The sequence below is a fragment of the Arachis hypogaea genome, chromosome 12 (genome assembly GCF_003086295.3).
Source record: "Arachis hypogaea cultivar Tifrunner chromosome 12, arahy.Tifrunner.gnm2.J5K5, whole genome shotgun sequence".
NCBI classification, from domain to species: Eukaryota; Viridiplantae; Streptophyta; class Magnoliopsida; order Fabales; family Fabaceae; genus Arachis; species Arachis hypogaea.
Genome location: NC_092047.1, coordinates 117,622,651 through 117,641,872, shown reverse-complemented (window position 1 = coordinate 117,641,872; position 19,222 = coordinate 117,622,651). Strand labels below are relative to the sequence as shown.

Genomic DNA, 19,222 nt, shown 5'->3' with positions numbered 1-19,222 from the left:
TCTTATTTTCTTGATGAAGATTAAGGTGTTGGAAACTAAAGAAGAGTTAACAGAATGGAGTGTGTAAATTTCATTGTAAGATTAAAAATAAAAATCAAGTGTATGATGTCAAGAGTATTTTGAAAATATCAAAAAGCACCTAAGTTTCATCTTTAAATTCCTTAATTTTGCAAGATCAGTATGCAACATGCAAGATAGAAGAGTAACTCACTACTAATTGTCTCAACTCATCACTAACAAGCAGATATATGTCTCTAGGATCAAGTTTAGTGCACAGATGAATAAAATGGGAATAACTATTGGTGGTTAACACTTATTTTCGAAATCTTTAAACTGAGCATAAAAAAGACCGAAGGAAATGTGAAGAAAAACTTCCTGCAGGAGCATCCTATTGGATATGGACCATTTTTTATAGGAGTAGGTGAAGTCAAGTTCTTATGTTTAATAAGATAACTAAAATTCCATGAATTGTTTTATTTTATCTGAAACAGAGAAAGAATCATTAGGAAAATAAGTAGCTCTGTGAAAAATGCGTCATGCACTAGATTTCATCCTCTATTTCATAGTATAGTTTGCCAGTGCACCAAGTCATTGCTCATTATTTATACTTTATAGTCATTCTTTTTTATTTTGTTAGGCATGAATGTCAACATTTTTTGTTCATGAGACACAACATGAGTAAGCACTATATTTGAATACTCTTTTACTTTGTCTGACATACTTAACAGTACTTGCATTGTTTCGTACCTTTTGTCCTAGCTTGACCTTCTTGTCATCGGTGTTTGTTATCTACTATTAAAGAAAGGGTTAAATTTAATAATAACAAGCAATTTTGAGATAAATTAGCAAGAAGTAGAACTAAAGAATATGAGAAACTAAGGAAATTGAAAGAATGAAGATTGAAGAGTGAAAGTTTTCCTAATGATAAAAAAATGCATATAAATTTTGCTGCTAATTTACTGGTATTAAATAACATAAATTGCAACACACTATTAACTGTCTCAACTTGTTACTAACACAGATATATCTCTTTTATCTAACATCAAGTTTAGTATAAAATTCAAGCAATTAAACTTGCATTGCACTGTTTAGTAGTGGACTTGGAACATTGTGTCTTTGGAGTAGGTGAAGTCAAGCTCTTATATTAAAAAATAATAATCGGCAACATCCTTTGTCCAACAAGAGGGAAATTTCTATGTATTATTTTATAACCACTTGCCTTGAAGACCAATGATCTTTAGGTTCATATCAGCATACCACAATATACTTCACTAACTACCTGCAAATGTTTCCTTACTCTTGTTGACATTGACCGAGTTTATTGCAAACTAAATCTGTTTCCTTTTGCCTTTCTCAGTTTTTTTCTCATCTTATCACTTGATCTTGAGAAACATGGCTGCAGCACTTGTTGGTGGAGCTGTTCTGTCTTCCACTTTTAGTGTTATTTTTAACAGGATGTCCTCACCTGAAGTTGCCAACTGGATCAAAGGGAAGAAGCTTACCCAGAAGCTGCTTGAAAGGTTGAAGACCAATCTTTATGCTGTTCAAGCCTTTCTCATTGATGCTGAGCAGAAGCAGATCAAGGAGAGAGCTGTCAAGGACTGGCTGGATAGTCTCAAAGCTGCTATGTATGTTGCTGATGACTTGCTGGATGATGTCTTCACCAAAGCTGCCACTCAGAAGGATTCAGGTACCTTCTTCTCTCGTTTTCTCAATTCGCAAGATAGGGAGATAGCAAACAGGATGGAGGAAATCATTGATAGGATAGAGTCTATTGTGAAGCAAAAAGACACTCTTGGTCTCACAAAAATTCCTAAGGAGGACATGTCATGGAGGATCACAACATCTCTCGTTGGAAGTTCTAATATATATGGTAGGGAAAAAGACAAGGAGGCCATAGTGAAAATGTTGTTGAATGATGATGACACTGGTGATGGTGATATACCTGTGATTTCCATTGTGGGTATGGGCGGAATTGGAAAGACTACTTTGGCCCAATTGATTTACGATGACGATAAAGTGGAGAACTACTTTAATTTTCGAGGTTGGGTTTGTGTGTCCGAAGAGTTTGATGTTATTAAGGTCACCAAGACTATAATTGAGGCAATAACAAAGAGTCCTTGTAACTTGAATGATTTGAATTTACTTCAGCATGAGTTAAAGAAGAGATTATCCGAAGGGAAATTCTTTGTGGTTTTGGACGATGCATGGAATGAGAATTATGGTAGTTGGAATAGGCTTCTAAAACCTTTTCAGAATGGGGTTAAGGGGAGCAAAATTCTCATAACTACTAGAAGTACAAAGGTGGCTTCTGCGGCACAGACTATTTCATCTTATGAACTAAGTTTATTGTCGGATGAAGATTGTTGGTTAATATTTTCAAAACATGCATGTCTTTCCACTTACTCTATGGAGAATCAAACTTTGGAAAAGCTCGGCAGAGATATTGTAAAGAAGTGTCATGGCTTGCCCTTGGCAGCTCAAGCACTAGGAGGCTTATTGCATGGAAATTCTGATGTCGAGCATTGGAATCGTATATTGAAGAGTGAGATTTGGGAATTGTCCGAAGATGAGAGCGAACTCATTCCAGCATTAAGAATCAGTTACTACTATCTTCCTTCATGTCTGAAAGATTGTTTTGTTTATTGTTCGTTGTATCCAAAGGATTATGAATTTGATAAAGATGAATTGATCTTGTTATGGATGGCTCAGAATTTTTTACAACCAGTTGGGAAAAAGACTCCAGAAGAAGTTGGTGATAAATATTTTGATGAATTAATTGCGAGATCATTTTTGCAACCTCATAGTATTACCTGGAAAAATAAATTTGTGATGCATGATCTCGTGCATGATTTGGCAATGATGTTTGCTGGAGATTTCTATTTTAGAGCAGAAGAGATTGAGAATACAGTTGAGATTGATATTAAAACTCGTCATTTGTCCCACAATGCTAAAGGCAATTATCCAATCTCAAAACTGTTGGGAGTTTGTGACGGAATAAAACATATAAGGACATTTCTTGAAATCAATTTGGAGTTATGGATCCCATTTAACATGGAAAACGCACCTTGTATCTTGTTGTCACAGTTGAAGTACCTGAGAGCGTTGTCGTTCCACGGCTTTCCTCTTGAGTCAGTACCTGATTCAATAGGTGAGTTGATTCATTTGCGTTACTTGGATCTGTCCAAGACCAACATTGTGACATTGCCGGAGTCATTGGGTAACCTCTATAATTTGCAGACCTTGAAGTTGTATTCCTGCTATAATCTGAAAATGCTACCTGTTGGCATGAAAGGTCTTGTAAATTTGCGCCATCTTGATATTAGAGGGACTCAGTTGCATGAGATGCCAAAAGGCATGAGCAAGTTGAAAAATTTGCAGTTTTTAAGCGACTATGTTGTTGGGAAACATGAAGAGAACAAGATCACAGAATGGGGAGCACTAGCAGATCTACACGGATCAATTTCCATTGGCAAATTGGAGAATGTGGTGAACAGCAGTGAAGCTTTGGAGGCAAGAATGTCCGATAAGGATGGCATTGATTCTATAACGTTAATTTGGTCATCGAATGAAGAGGAGAATACAGTTGATTCCCAGATGGAAAGAGATATACTTGACAAGTTACGACCTCACACTAATTTGAAAGGGTTATATATCTCTGGTTACAGGGGTACAACCTTTCCAGATTGGTTGGGACATTCTTCCTACCGCAACATCACCAAAATAATGCTGGATGGTTGCAGGAATTGTTGTATGCTTCCTTCACTTGGACAATTGCCCTCTTTGAAGCACCTTGAAATTTCAAAATTTGAAAGTGTGGGGATTGTGGGTGCTGAGTTTTACTTTTACCAGAACGATGAATCTTGTGTGAAGACACCACCATTTCAAAAGCTTGAAACTCTTTTGTTTAAGTCAATGCCTTGCTGGAAGGAGTGGCGTTCAATGGTGTTGAATGCATTTCCTCGACTTTGGCATCTCACCATAAGTGAGTGTCCGATGTTGAGAGGAGATTTGCCCATTCATCTACCATCTTTGCAATCACTTCAGATTGACAAGTGCGATGAGCTGAGTTGTTGTGTTCCAAGGGCACCTGCGATTACCAGTCTTTCAATTTCAGGAAAGCATCTAGTGGGGTCCGTGGTGGAGGCCATTACCAACACGCAACTGACTTGCCTCACTTCTTTATCCATCTCAGATTGTTCCTCCCACATATGGTTTCCAGTGAGTGCTATTCCTCTATCACTACAAGAGTTGACGATCGAGAGTTGTGGAGAATTAGAATTCGAAATGGATGGGCAACATCACTCGCTGCAGAAACTATCAATACAGAACAGCTGTGATTCACTTACATCCTTCTCGTTGTTGGATGCCTTTCCGAATCTCGTGCGTGTTGAAATCGAGAAATGTGAAAAGATGGAGTCAATTGTGGTGTCACGCTCCCTTGTTTCTCTCCGATATTTATGGATCAAGCATTGTGGGAGTATGAAATCCGTGTCGACGATATGGATGGCAGCACCTCAGCTAGAGCGTCTCTCATTAGTGGGTTGCCCAGAGATCGATTTGTGTGCTCCCGGGGTTCCACACCGTAGCCTCAGATATCTTGGAATCAGCTACTGCGAGAAACTAGTGAGCAGTGCAGCATTCATGAATTCACAATTTCAAGGGCTTATTCGTCTTTCCATTCATGGTGAATACGGCGAGAGTGTGAAGTCCCTCCCAAAGGAAGGTTGGTTGCCTGCCTCCCTTCAGTCTCTCACACTGGAAGGCATTAAAAGTGTGGAGACGTTGGAATGCAAGGGACTTGCCCACCTCACCTCCCTCCATCAATTATCTATTAATGAATGTCCCAAGTTGGAGAATATGGAGGGTGAAAAGCTGCCTGCCTCTCTAAAACAACTCAGCATCTATAAAAGCCCTTTGCTGGGCAATCGATGTCAGAAGAAGGATCCACAGCTTTGGCCCAAAATCTCCCACATCCGCGCCATTCAAGTTGATAGCAGATGGATTTGGTAATCCAACAACTTCACAGGTAACTGCTTCTCTCTCACACAACATATTCTGTTTTTCCCCAAATACATTTGTTTTTTGCACTAAGATTAATACTCTGCATATAAAGTGCCTCACTAGTTTTTCATTCTTCTTCTGCATTACAGTATTCTTACTCTTCATTCTTATTAATGTCTTATTTCATTCCTTACCAACACAGTTAATGCTTTATACATTCTCATACAGCATATCCATCGAGCCAACAAGTAAGCACCCGCATTGCCTCACTTCTTTCTGCTATATTTTTTCCAATTTTTTCTGCTGAATGCTGATATTACGATACTGCAGCTTTTTCTCTTGTTCTGTTGATAAGATGATAAAATTTACCATGGGGAAGTGTACGGTATAATGGGAAGTTCAAGGTCATTGAGAATGCCAAATGGAAACTCTCCTGGAGACTGGAGAATGGGAGTCTTACTGCAACTGCTTCCAAGGAAGTGGTTAGCATGCCAAAAAGAAACCTGATTTCATGGTCATCAAGATTTCCGTTTGGTCTGAGTTTGAATTACAAATGTTCTTCACTCACTGATTCTGGTGTATAATTTGTGCTCTATGCTTTCCTTTGAATAATACATGTGTCAGTAAGTAATGTGTCATTAAGTGTAAGATGGAAAGGGCTAACTTATTTGTACTTGATGAACAGAATATTCAATAATAGATGTTTTTGTCCACAGTCCTATTCCTTGATGGCAATGCCGAAGGGGAATAGAGGCTGACCCTTGACCAAGGCCTTGATGGCTATGCCGGAGAGTCCTTGGTTGAGGGGTTACTTTGCTGGAAAAAAACATAAGATGGAAAAATGTTGTATATTTTCAACTTAAGTTGTTCTTGTATATGGTTAACAAGAATGAGCAATCACTTCTTATGGTGGTTTAATTGCAGCATATTTTGCCATGTTCTCTGTTCTCTTTTATGCACTGGAACACTAGTAGTAAATAATTATGGGATAGTTTGGTCCTCAAGGCACCACCATGATGCTTCATTGTACATATAAGTGAACATGATGTGACTTGATTATGTAATGAAAGTCAACTAAATATTAGGGAGATGATATCAATGAGTTTTATATAATTTGTTTCTTGTTTTTCACCCATCAAAGAAAAAGGAACGAAGAAAGAAAGAGAAAAGACTCAATTAGTTAACCTACCAAGTTAAATTCTACAAAAATAGTTCATGTACATAAATTCTATCCAAATTTATTGTGGAAGGACCTAAACTTATGACCAAATTATAGCTATGCTTTTGGTTTGAAACTTTGACTAAGTGTAGCAACAAACAGTTAACACTCCTCTAATTTCACTACATTAGTCACAAGCTTCAGTCTATTTAACATTTTCAGACTTAAAACAGTTTCCAAAAAAAAAAAAAAAAACCTGAATTCTACAGACATTGATGTGCCTATGATAAAATATAGCATGCATTTGTGGTGTTGTGAACATGCTAAATTAGAATCAATATATACAACTTTGGACAGTAACACATCAATGTAGTCCTCTTTACAATTTGAGCATTCATCCAATATCACTCTTCATGCAAAATGGAAGCACTTTCTTCCAATCCAGGCTACTTCTTGTTATGCTTGGATCAATGATCTCATGCTCCGGATTGAAGCTTCATCCGCCGCAAGGAAAGATAAGCCAAGAACCGGTAGCCGAAAACCATGGCTATCAGAGCAGCAACCTCTGTCAAACCACTGTCAATTTTGATCCCATTTACAACTGGAGTTAGGTGTTCATATTGCACCTTTAGCAGCAGTTTGTAGGTGTGGTAATTGAAAGACATGTACCGGATCCAAGAAATGAATATGGGAACTCTCTGCCAAAATTTAGTATCAAGTGTTAGCTTCTTCTGCTAGTAGATTGCTCAATTTATACATAGAAATTAGAATTTTGAGTCTAAAAAAATCCAAAACGTTTGGTTTTAGACTATACCATTAGTCTGTCTTTGTTAATTACTAATGTAGCAGACATAAATCAAATGTTTTGATTTTAACAAAGACAAACTAACAGCAGAGGCTAAAACCAAATGTTTTGATTGAAGTAAATCCGTATGATCAACTTGTTAACGTGACACCACAAAAGTGTAAGGCAATAATGAAAAGCTTACATTCAAAGAGAAAAACAAGAGAAAATGACAAATAGGTCCCTGACCTTTTACACCGCGGACATTTTTGTCCCTGACCATTGAAAAATACTTTTAAGTCCTTGACCTTCATAAAACTTGGACGGATCAATCCCTGATGGAGGCATTTGAACGGATCAGTCCCTGACGGAGGCATTTGGACGGAGGGACTGATCCATCCAAATTTTGTGAAGGTCAGGGACTTAAAAGTATTTTTCAATGGTCAAGGATAAAAATGTCTGCGGGACAAAAGGTCAGGACCTATTTGTTCTTTTCTCGAAAAACAATTATATATATGTTTACCTGCACAAAGAACCCTCCAGCCAGCATGAAAGTCATGACAGTTACTGAAGCCAAAGTTGTTGCCCTTTTCAAATCCATGAGTGTTGCTCCAATAGCAAGTCCAAGTCCCTAAATTCATAACAAACTATATTTAGAAATGAAGGCTAATATTGGTTTCTATGTTAAGCACATAAACAGAACTGCTAAGAAAAGCTTTTAGGGCTAAATTGAAATCACTGTAAAAAATGTTAGTGATAAAAATAAAGTTTTTCCTTTTCTAATGCAGATACATACCTGAGCCGCCACGATGCAGAGGAAAACAGTGAGGATGGTGAGGACAAAGGGAGTAGCACTGAGTCTCAAACTAGCCATGAAGTAAACAACAAGGAGAAATAGTACTGGTAATATCAAGTCTAGTGGAAGGTCACTTGTGGTTCTGGCCAAGAAATATGCACTTAGTCTGTACATATCGGCCGCTCGCTCCTTACTCAGCATTGCTCTCTCTTGAGGAAATGTGAATATTGCAGTGAAAACAGGGAAGAATCCCCAGAAGACAGCTATAAAGAAGAGCAGTCCAGCCTGAAATTCGATAGCGAAAATGTCAGTCAAAGCTTGAGAAAGAAAACAATATCTAAGTAATACTTGTAGGTTAGTGCATAGGCACACATTTAGTAACATAGTACTATGATGTCATTTGATAGTAACTTAACACTATGACAATTGGCATTGTTTGATCTATATAGCCGAATCCATCTAGTTCGACAAGGTTTAGTTATTGCTATAACTTTTTTCAAAGACTAGGAATTTTGTTCTTGCAGGAAAAAAATTTTACCTGATCTTGCAGATCTTTTATGTTCTTAGTATCTGATTGCCACCAAAGTAATCCCAATATGATTGCAGTGGACAGAACTTGTGTGATTCTCAACCAACTGAAATAATCATGCTTCCTTTCTTTGATTCCTCTCCAGAACAATATAGAGAATTGCTCATACCAACTTGCTCCCCATTCCCTCTTAGAACTACGAACTTTGGACTTAACTTCTTCATCAAGAGGGGAAGGAGCCATTATCTTTTTCTTCTCTGTTTCCGCGACACGAGACTCATATGCCTCCACCAAATACTGTCAAATTTTGTTCATAATCTTGTTAAGAAAACTAGAGACTAACTCCAAAAAATGTTGTCAATGTCTAATTGGTTCAAAAATTTAGTCATTAGTTCAATGATTTCAATGTCTGTGTTTAAATTTTTATCATAGAATAGAGATTTGTGCATACATGGAAAATTGTTACCAAGAAAAAAGTTAGTACCTCATGTACTACTGCTGGAGATGGCTTGCCACTATGTCTTTCAGATTCTACAGTTCCCATTTGAACTCTGTCCTCCAACTCTGATGGAAGAGAAACATCATTTATGTTTCCATTGGCAAGGTCTAGCAAGAACTCGGCCGGATTCATCGAAATAAGAGGCGAACACCCTATAGATTGGAAGTAATTCATTGCTTCAGATGCTTTTCCAAAGTAAAGCAAGCTCCCTTTGCCAAGAAGGATCAACTTGTCAAACTTGTGAAAGAGTCTACTTGATGGTTGGTGAATTGTTGTCACTACTGTTTTACCAGCCTGCCATATTAATCAAACATGTTCATGATCAAAGGCTATGTGATGTAAAATAAATCTAACTGTTTTGTTGATCAATATTATTGAAGGAAGAATGAGAAAAGCAAGTACCTCTGCTATGTCTTGAAGCATCTGAACTATTCTCAATGCTGTTGTTGAATCCAAACCAGAAGTTGGTTCATCAAGAAAAAGAAGAGAAGGGTTGATTATGATCTCATTTCCAATACAAACTCTCTTCCTTTCTCCACCTGATACTCCACGAACAAAGGAACCTCCAATCATTGTGTCTTGGCACCTGTTTTGATTTCATTCATAAATGTAATATGAAAATTTTGCTTCTATAATCATACAATGACACCTATGAATTCTACTCCTAATAATTTGAAGGGTAAATTATAGTAATTACCCCATTAGTTAATTGATGTTACACACATTTTACAACATAAAGAGAAGTGTTAGTATCAGCAAAAATATTTTGATGGACGGTTGGTGTAAAGTAGTTTTATGTTGACCAAAAATAACTATATTTTATGTTGACTAGTAGATGATCATCTAAAAGAACAGATGTGATTAGATGACCGTGTAAAACTCATAAAAATATCATAATAATTTGAGTTTAATTTTGATACACTGACATTGTAACGTACGATCACATCCGTTTTTTTGGATCACCATTCATGTAGTCAATATGAAAGGTAATTATTTATACTGATGTGGCGCTACATAATTGAATGCACCTGTAAAACTACTTTACACGCATCAAAACTAAATTCTAATCATTTACCCTACTTTAAATGTTTGAATGTCAAGGATTGAAGCATTTACCTCTCCAAACCAAGCTCATAGATAACATCAAGAGCTCTTTTTTCCTTTTGCTCCTTTGTGTATGTCTTTGGAAGTCTAAGCCTGGCTGCATATGTCAATGTTTCTTTGACAGTTAAGTGAGGAAACAGAACATCATCTTGTGTCACAAATCCTATCCTGCTCTTCAAGAACTTGGAATATGATTGATCATTGTAAGTGATGGAACCAGAGATAGTGGAGTGGCATATTCTAGCACCTAATAGATTCAAAAGAGTGGTTTTTCCACTCCCTGAGGGACCCATCAAAGCCAAGACTTCACCTGGATTCACACATCCACTTATCCCATTCAATATATCCTTTTCATGACTTGTTGTCATGCCTTTCATTACTACCTTGTAGCTCACATCTTTGAACTGCACCATACATACAAACATATACATTCACATTATCAAACAAGAGTTAACAATTACATGTAATGTTTCGCCGGCTTTTAATGTATATTTTATACAAATGACTGATTTAGTGGCTTTTTTTTGTACACGTAATATGGTATTGTTTAAATGTTTGGTATGATTATTGAATGAGTTTAAAATTGTGTAATAAATGTTAATTTCTTCATAATAATAACTTTATAATAAGTAGAATATGATCATGTTATATATTGCTGTTTTTAAATTGGAGATTAATTTTAAAACTTTGTTTCATTTTATGAAACCATAAAGTTGTGACTTAGCTTCAAGATCCCATATATAATTATATATAAGAACTTTTGTTTTTCTTCCCCACAAAACAATACATATCATAATTAGTCATTTAATATACATATTCAAATTAAATTAATCAGCTTTAATTTATTTCAACATTGGTTCCAGCTCCTCATATATACGTCATGTTTCTTTTTTTTATCAAAGATAGGAATATTTGAATTTACAAACTCTTAAGTGAGTATGAGAAGATTATGTCATTTAAGATATAACTAATGGATTAATAGAGAGAGAAACATGTGAAAAAAAACAAAAAAAAAAAAAAAACAGAAGAAGAGATGTATCATGAATAATGATATTTAATTTATTTGTTTGACAAATAAAATACTTAATTTGTTCATATATAGTTAACCTTTCTAAATTAGTGAATTAATGTTGTACTCACATTGTATTGAACAAATACCATGAATTTTTACATTTTTTATTTTTCGGTTATTGCATTGAGTACCATGCATGTAAATAATACAAAAGTGAGATTTTTCAAAAGGATAAAGAAAATATTACAAAGAATAAACTCTTATTTTGAAATACAAAATCTCATCATAAAATCTGTGGCTAAGTGGGAAGAAATAAATTAAAGGGTAGTCTTGTACATTGATGCATCACATGAAATGAAATTAAACTTCATATACAAGATTGAAGAACAAATACACAGGACCACATGCATCAACAATATCACACTCTATTGAAGATTTTAAAAAGAAAAAATTTCTCAAATGTTAATTAGAAGAATGTTACATTATTTTTCAAACTGTTGTCTATTCTTTATAATTTTATAATAGAATCAAGGTAAAACTTTTTCAATTAATCTTTTCTCTAAAAAAATCACTCTCTCACCTTTTTTGAGATGATGACATGCATGTATAGATTAGATTATATTATATTATATAATTAATTACCTTAAGATAGATGGGAATAGTAGGCTCAGTTTGAAACTTTATTGTCTTAGTTCCAGCTTCAATATCTTCAGCTGCAACACACATAGTTGAACTTTTCTTCATGATATGATCCAAGGTAGAAAATTCTTTTTTTTTTTAATAAGAAAAAAAAAAGAAAGAAGAAGAAGAAGAAGAAGAAGCTCTTAGTGTAATAGTTTGTGTACTATAGAAATAAAAATAATAATGCATGTTCTTGTGAGTATATGGTTCTGAAAATATGTGTGTGGGTATAATAATAATAGGGTTGTCATGCTAGCTAGAAAGCAAAAAAGATGCAATAATATCCACAATGATTTCTGAAGAAATAAACTATGCATGGATGCTTCTTAAATCATTTGACAGCTGCATGGTATGATGAGATAAATGATAGTGTCATATTTATTATTAGTCACTAAAAGTCAAGTGGGTGAAGTGAAGTCATATGGTGGACCATAGTTGTCAGAATTCAGCATTGACCAAGACAAAAGCCATCAATAATTAATTAGTAGTAAGGATATTTAATTAGCTTTTAAGAAAAAAATTATGTGATTTAATTATTATTTTATAGTGATTAATGAAATAAAAAATTAAAAAAGTATTATTAATCTAAATTTCAATTATGAAGTTTTCACTCAAAATTTACCTTTTGTAATTTATTACCTTTCAGTATTATAAATAAAAAATGATATACTATATAAAAAAGTGAAACAACACTAATATTCTAATAATCTTAATATTAATTTTAATTAATATATATTTTTTATAATTAAAAATCAATGATTAAAATTATTAAAACACCAATATACCTAGTACATTTAAAATTCTTTCACAATTATATATGTTTGTCTAACAACTTTATCTTTCAAAAATTGATGACTTAGGCAACAAAATAAGAACAATTAAGCATATAAACATCATTCTTTAACTTATTGAATTTAATTTAGACATTCTTCAAGACAGTAGTACAAAATAATAAAATAAATTTGTTGATAAAAGATACTAGGTTTGAACGAAAACAGTAGTCATGTTAAGATGCTTTGTGTCAGAGTTTGATATATATAAAGGTAAAAACAGCATTTATAAATAATTGAAGCTAATTAATTAAGAAAAAACTATTTAAACAACTCAAACAAAAAATCTTTTTTCAAATAATGTCACATAACTTATATGACCGCATAATATTTTTAGAATAATATTATATGACCAATAAATATTATTATTTTTGGTCAGTATGTATTTAGTCTAGTAATAATTTGTATCCATATTTACATATATTTTAGATGCAGAAACATATAACTTTTATATATATTTATCAGAATTTTACATATGAATCAATACAATTTGTATTTATATTTTTTTAAAATTTACATATATAAATTAATAAAATTTATTTATTAAAAATAATTTAATATTTGTACTAGCTAAATGATGACAAAAAATATTAAAAATTATTAGTCCGAAATTTTTTTATATTTTTAGATAAATCTGGGTACACATATTTTGTGTAAAATAATTATTAGATTCACACAAAACATGTGAGGAATTGTTTGAGAAAGTTATATTTTTTTTTAGCTGTCTAAACAGTAACCTAGCTAATTAATTAATTCCAAATAGAAAAAGTCTAGTGGGAAATTTAATTTGGGGACCAAAATTGGAAGAGGCCAAAATGAAAATTGAGCTCTCCAACAAAAAGGGAGGAAGAAAGATAGGGACAGATCCACTTGTTGTAGAGTTGTAGTTGTAAGTGTATGGCCCCATAATTTTGAGGTAGTTAGAAGCTAAATGTCTTTCAATATCATTCAACCAAGGTGTTCATGCCCCCTTAACAGTAGCAATTCTATTCCAAGTAGAACTGCCACTTGCTTGTTCTTAATTAATTAAAGAGATCAGCTCGAACTCTAAGAGAGTATTAGAGATATAATTATTTATATTATTTTTTTTATCAATTTAAATTTTTAGAAAGGATGATTTTATGGCACGGAAAAATAATTAAATAAGTTTTTTTTAAGTTTTGAAATAAAAAGACTCGAATGCTTATAATTTTAACCACAAAATATATAAACTAATTTGATATCTATTAAAAAATTAGGTTAATTCCACAAAATTATAAATATAAATGTCAAATAAATTTATATTTTTTATTATTAGAATTATCTTAAATTTTTTTATAAAAAAGGATGATAATTTTGATGTGTGCCTTTAAAGATTTGATGTGCGACTTTAGTTTTTGTTTTTTTAAATATGTGTCATTATTATATAATTATATTGATTGTTAAATATCCAAGTTTTTGTACTTAAAACTCTCGAAAGTTATTAGATGGGTAATGTATATAATAACATTTACTGTTTATATCCTATATTGTTAGTGTTTGAAAAAAAGTGATGTATAAAATATAAATATTAGTATCATAATACTAAGAAGAAAAAGACGAAGTATAATTATTATGTGAAGTGAACCAATATATGAGTGAGTCACTTTATTTGTTGTTTTCTTGCTAAGTGGTAACCCTAGCTATGTGCTGTTTATATCAACTATGATATTCACATTTTACACAACACTTTGAATTGAGTTGTTTATTTAAAGAAGAGTTTAATTTTGATTTATATATTAATTAATAGTCTCAAAGTATATTGATAATGTAAAATCATTTATATTGTTAACAATAATAATATCTTGTGCTGTGGCAATTTCTTGCATCCCAATTACATAAATATCTAATATTTGAGTTTTTACTATAAATAAATTGGTAGATCTAATTAAATATATTTGGGAGCAAACTGCAAAGTATAACTCGATATTTCTTTAAAAATTTTTTAAAAATAGATAAAAACAAAGGATTCTTTAAATTATAGAGTAATATCCCAAATCAAAGAATTTTCAGTCGAATAATTTAATCCTTAATAAATTTTAATCACTAAATCAGTTCCATATTTTTTATTTTAGTAGACATTAATTTTTAAGTCAAATTTTAGTTAAGAAAATTAAACAATTTCTTATTTAATAAAAACAAAATAAACAACCTTTGAATTTTTTTAAAATTCTCATATCAATTTAATGAAATAAAAATATGAAAACTAATTTAGTAATTAAAATTTGTCAAAAATTAAAGTGTACGATTAAAAAATTTTTTAATTTGATTTGAGATATTACTCTAAATTATATTAAAGTCATAGTTAATTAATCTGGATATTTATTCAAAGGAAGTTTTAGATTACACTGAATCATTAATTAAGAAGTTACTGAGTCCATAATTTTCATTGTTGGCGGTGGGCACTAGGCATCAAAATTTATGAGAGTCACGGCAACGTACCAAAGAGGCACTGTATATTTGTACTTGAGTGCTAGCTGCATTATGAAAATGAAGGACCATTTGTATTTTAATCTTCTTCAGTCCCATCTATATATATATGTGTACTATATATTGTTCCAAAAGCTATTTTCTAACGTCCACATGTTTGTCATTTTCATCCTACTAGATGTGGATAAGGTATGTGCTTGTTTTTTTTAGGTTAAACAATATTATTACATAATATATTTTTTAATAATTATGCCTGTCTATGCACTAAAAATCAACTACTAATTAATCATGTATTTAATATTTTATAAAAAAATTATTATACTATTTTAAATAAATTTAATTTTCATTTATTATAGTTTTAATTATTCTAATTAATATGTATATATATATATTTAATTATTCGGATAATTGATTATTTAATTAAAAATATATATGAATATATAAATATATAGTAGTTGATTTAGTAGTTTATTATTAGTATATATAGAATAATATTTTTATTTTTTAATTATTGATATGTCTTTATTAGTTTCATAGAGGAAAAAAGGTAAAAAATTATGACAGTTTCTTACAGTTTGTGTTATAGTGCGTTTTACAAAATATAAAGAATATAACATCGAATGCTATTATTGTATATATAACCTAAATTTTAAAGAGATTAATGTTTATTTTATAAATAAAAAATATTATGTGTACTTAATATATTCTAGTCTTACAAGAAAGGTTAATTTACCCTAAAAAATATTATAAAAAATATTAAATATATTTATGTTTTTATGAAGGTGGAAAACTCAATACAGTCAACTTTACGTAAAGTTGATAATTTTTTTTTTTTTTGAAAAACAAAGAGCTCAACACAGTATAGCGGAGTAGTCAAACAGGAACAAACAAATAAGTTACAATAGACGCAAACATACGTGAAGTTGATAGTTGAGAATCGTTAAATAAAAATTTAGTTAAATCAGTTAAATCATCTAATGATTCTTAGTTATCAACTTTACGTTCGACTGCATATGAATTTTCCCTTTTTATGAAATATGGTTTAAATTACAATAAATATTATTTAGTACGTAGCATATAATAACTGAGTCAATGTATAAAATTGTTCTTTTTTACAAAATAAATAATTAAATACGACAAATATTTCTCAAATAATATATCTATCAAAATCTGACAGATAAAGAAGATAATAGAGCAAAGACATAATAATACTCATCACCAATTCACCATCATATGTATGTGTGTGGTTACCATAAAGGCACGACGATTATTGATATTTTTTTATCATCTTTTTGTTCAATATTAAATGATTTTAGAGAAAGTGTGAAAACTTTTAACTCGCAAAGGTCTATGCTTAATGAGGCAAAATCAGTTGTGTGTAATAATTATATTATTGAAAGTGTATTTCTCTTATTTCTATTAAGGAAAAAGAGGTGGGAATAATTAAAATATAATATATATGGATACCATAAAAGAAAATGAATTGACGATATAGTTATTATTGTTATGACCATATATTACTATTCAGATATAAGAGAGAGACAAAATAAATAAATAAATACAAAGTCTTGACCCTACCCATACTATGCTATATATAATGTTTTGTATCATTCTCATATTCATTTTTTTATGTCTCAACTTAAAAAGTAGCATTACTTCTTTCCTTTATACCAATAATAAATATATTCGCTAATTCTCAATTGGAGATAGATATTTAATATTTAATATTCCCATCAAATATTTGATTGATATAAGCTATCATTTATTTTGAGGTATTGAGATAGAGATTGAGAGACTGAGATTAATATTATGTTTGTTAGTTCAGAAATTGATACTAAAATTTCTATTTCTATCTCTAAAATTTCAGTATTTCAGTACTTTCAATAAGAGAGAACATAGGGGACTAAAATTTTTAGAGATGGAGACGAAAACTTTAATAATATTTTATATCTAAAATACCTTTATTTCAATTAATTAATTCTAATTTTACCCTTTATACAAATTAAATTAGAATTTTATTCTTGTTTTAATTTCTATCTCCTACTTTACACCAAACAAAATACTAACATTTATTTCAATCTCTGTCTCTTAGTCTCTGTCTCTCAGTATCAGTCTTTTCATCTCTTAGTCTTTGTTTCAATAGAATAAAAGTTTATTTTTTCCCTTGAAATTAGAAATAATTTAATTTAATTTTTTATATTTTAAAATAAATAATGATTCACATATAATTATCTTTATAACAAATTAATAATTAAATATTATTAAATAATTTAATAGATTTAACTGAATTATAATTTAATACTTTTTTATTATAAATTTTATACGAAAATAACTATATGTAAATTTTTATTTTTAATAATACATAATTAATTTCTCATGTGAGGGTTTAGATTAAACCTTTATTTATTCTAAATATGAAAAACCCTAATAACATGTGGCTAACATAACAAAAAGTGAATTCAACAAATAATTAACAAATAATTAGAAGATGGAAACTTACGAATATCATCATCACTGAAGGGTTTAGAATCAGCAATTTCATCAGGTGGCATAGTGAATCCAGTGAAAGAGAATGAGAAACCTAAGCTTGCACTTGAAGCTCTACTAAGTGCAGCACCACTGCTCAAATCATCCAATTCAAACTTCATTTGGCTTATTTGAGCACTCCTTGATTTCCTTATGTGTGTGTTCTTTCCTCCCCCGCGCCCCGGGGAAGCCGCCACCATCATCCGCCGGCTCGACTTCCTTGATAGCGTACCACTGCCACCACCACCACCACCACTATCTGGCATTCCGGATGAGTGGTCACTTGATTGCGGCGATTTTAAAGCCGCCGCCATAGATTCTATTAATTGGTCTGATTTTGTTCTTGCTAGGGTTGTTGAATTTGGTTTCTCCATATATAGCACTCTATAACAATAATAATAAATTAAATAATAAACCAAAACTAGACCAATTATTATTAATAATTAACAAAATAAATGAGTTAATTATAAACACCCAAAACTAATTAATTCTATACTTTATATATATCAATGGGGAGAATTCATTGATAAAATATTGTATGTATATACATATTAACATATAATTAAATACATAGAAAATGGGTATTGTTTTTTCGTTTTCTTTTTCTTTTTTCTCCTTTATTTCTTTTTCCATTTTTATTTATAGTAGTTAATTATGAGAATGTAATCCAAATTAGTTTGGGAGTAGAAAAAGTGAAGAAGAAGAAGAAGAAGAATAGTAGTTATTGATGAAAAATTATGAAAGAGGAAATTAATAAAATAAAATTATTATAAATAAAAACTCAAGTAAAATAAGATATAAGTAAAAACATATAATATAATTATTATAATTAGAGTAATATAGTACAAGAAGGAAGATGATTACTGAATTGAATTAAAGATTATCGTTTTTTAGCCAAAAGTGGTATGTTGAGGGAGGAAAAAGCAAAGAAGAAATAGTACCTTTGAGAATGAATGAAGTTAAGAGGGTGTTTTCTTTGTTCAGTGAAGAGAGATGAGAAAGGAAAAGAGATGGGGATAGTAGCTAGAAAGTAGAGTAGACCACACTTCAACTCAACTCAACAACTTGCAATAAATTAAAACGCTATGCCCCATCATCATGTGCTTCAATCACCCTCTTATAAAGGGCAACTAATTTAAGAGTCCTATTCCCAAACTACCCTCATGCATTTCTTTGAGAACATTTTAGGAGTTCATCATTATATTTAATTTTCCAATAATGTTTATTTGTAGGATTCATTGTTATTGTGGCTAAATTAAATGTTATTACAGTTAGACTACTTTTTTTATTACTTAGTATTTATTTTATTTTTATCAAGTGTCATGGTTTGATTTGTCCTAATTAAATTTCATTTGATCTTATCAAAATTGGAAAAAATGTTGATCTAGGTAGAAAATTCCTTCCTATACCCTAACTCATGTAAGAAATATTTCATTTCTGTTCAATATATTTGAAGAAGAATTTTTTGGTGTCTATAATTTTGTTCTTAAATTTGCCTAAAAATAAAAATAAAAAAGATAGAATTCATTCTTTTATTTTTAAATTTTATGTCTAAAATTTAGGCACTATAAAAAGCTCCATGTTTAAAATTACAAATTTATTACTAAAGATCTAGAATACTAAATAAAAAACGGTCAGAACTTGATTTATTTAACCTTCATTAATTGTCGCAATAATTAATGAATGCTAAATAAAGTAAATTATGGCTGTTTTTGGCTGATTTTCTTTAATTATCAAATATTTTTGATATATATATATATATATATATATAGACTCAAATAACAATAAATCATATACTATTATCTTATTTATCATATAATACATGGTAATATATCTAAAACCTAAAGTAG

The 19,222-nt window shown here is 31.1% G+C and overlaps 2 protein-coding genes across 6 annotated transcripts; one reads left to right on the top strand and one right to left on the bottom strand.

The window, feature by feature from the left end:
- Positions 1-1,131: 1,131 nt before the first annotated feature.
- On the top strand, positions 1,132-5,940 carry LOC112728695 (putative disease resistance RPP13-like protein 1). 4 transcript variants are annotated; one of them, XR_003166295.3, is made up of 3 exons: positions 1,132-5,029; positions 5,207-5,252; positions 5,335-5,940. XR_003166295.3 is itself a non-coding variant. In XM_029290952.2 (3 exons), exon 1 carries the CDS (start codon positions 1,393-1,395, stop codon positions 5,011-5,013), a length of 3,621 nt encoding a protein of 1,206 aa, XP_029146785.1. In that variant the 5' UTR covers positions 1,132-1,392; the 3' UTR covers positions 5,014-5,029; positions 5,233-5,252; positions 5,335-5,940. The 4 variants fall into 4 exon arrangements, 3 of the variants coding, with proteins under 3 accessions (XP_029146785.1, XP_072066062.1, XP_072066061.1); XM_029290952.2 differs by having other exon boundaries at positions 5,233-5,252; XM_072209961.1 differs by having other exon boundaries at positions 5,233-5,940.
- A 240-nt stretch (positions 5,941-6,180) lies between these two features.
- LOC112728694 (ABC transporter G family member 22) lies at positions 6,181-18,547 on the bottom strand. Of its 2 annotated transcripts, none has more exons than XM_025778949.2 (10): positions 18,314-18,547; positions 17,347-17,756; positions 11,530-11,600; positions 9,888-10,279; positions 9,174-9,357; positions 8,757-9,065; positions 8,282-8,569; positions 7,744-8,028; positions 7,471-7,578; positions 6,181-6,861 (listed from the first exon to the last, which is right to left on the bottom strand). In XM_025778949.2, exons 2-10 carry the CDS (start codon positions 17,744-17,746, stop codon positions 6,640-6,642), a joined length of 2,259 nt encoding a protein of 752 aa, XP_025634734.1. In that variant the 5' UTR covers positions 17,747-17,756; positions 18,314-18,547; the 3' UTR covers positions 6,181-6,639. The 2 variants fall into 2 exon arrangements, with proteins under 2 accessions (XP_025634734.1, XP_072066063.1); XM_072209962.1 differs by having other exon boundaries at positions 11,530-11,654; positions 18,314-18,471.
- Between the last annotated feature and the right edge of the window lie 675 nt (positions 18,548-19,222).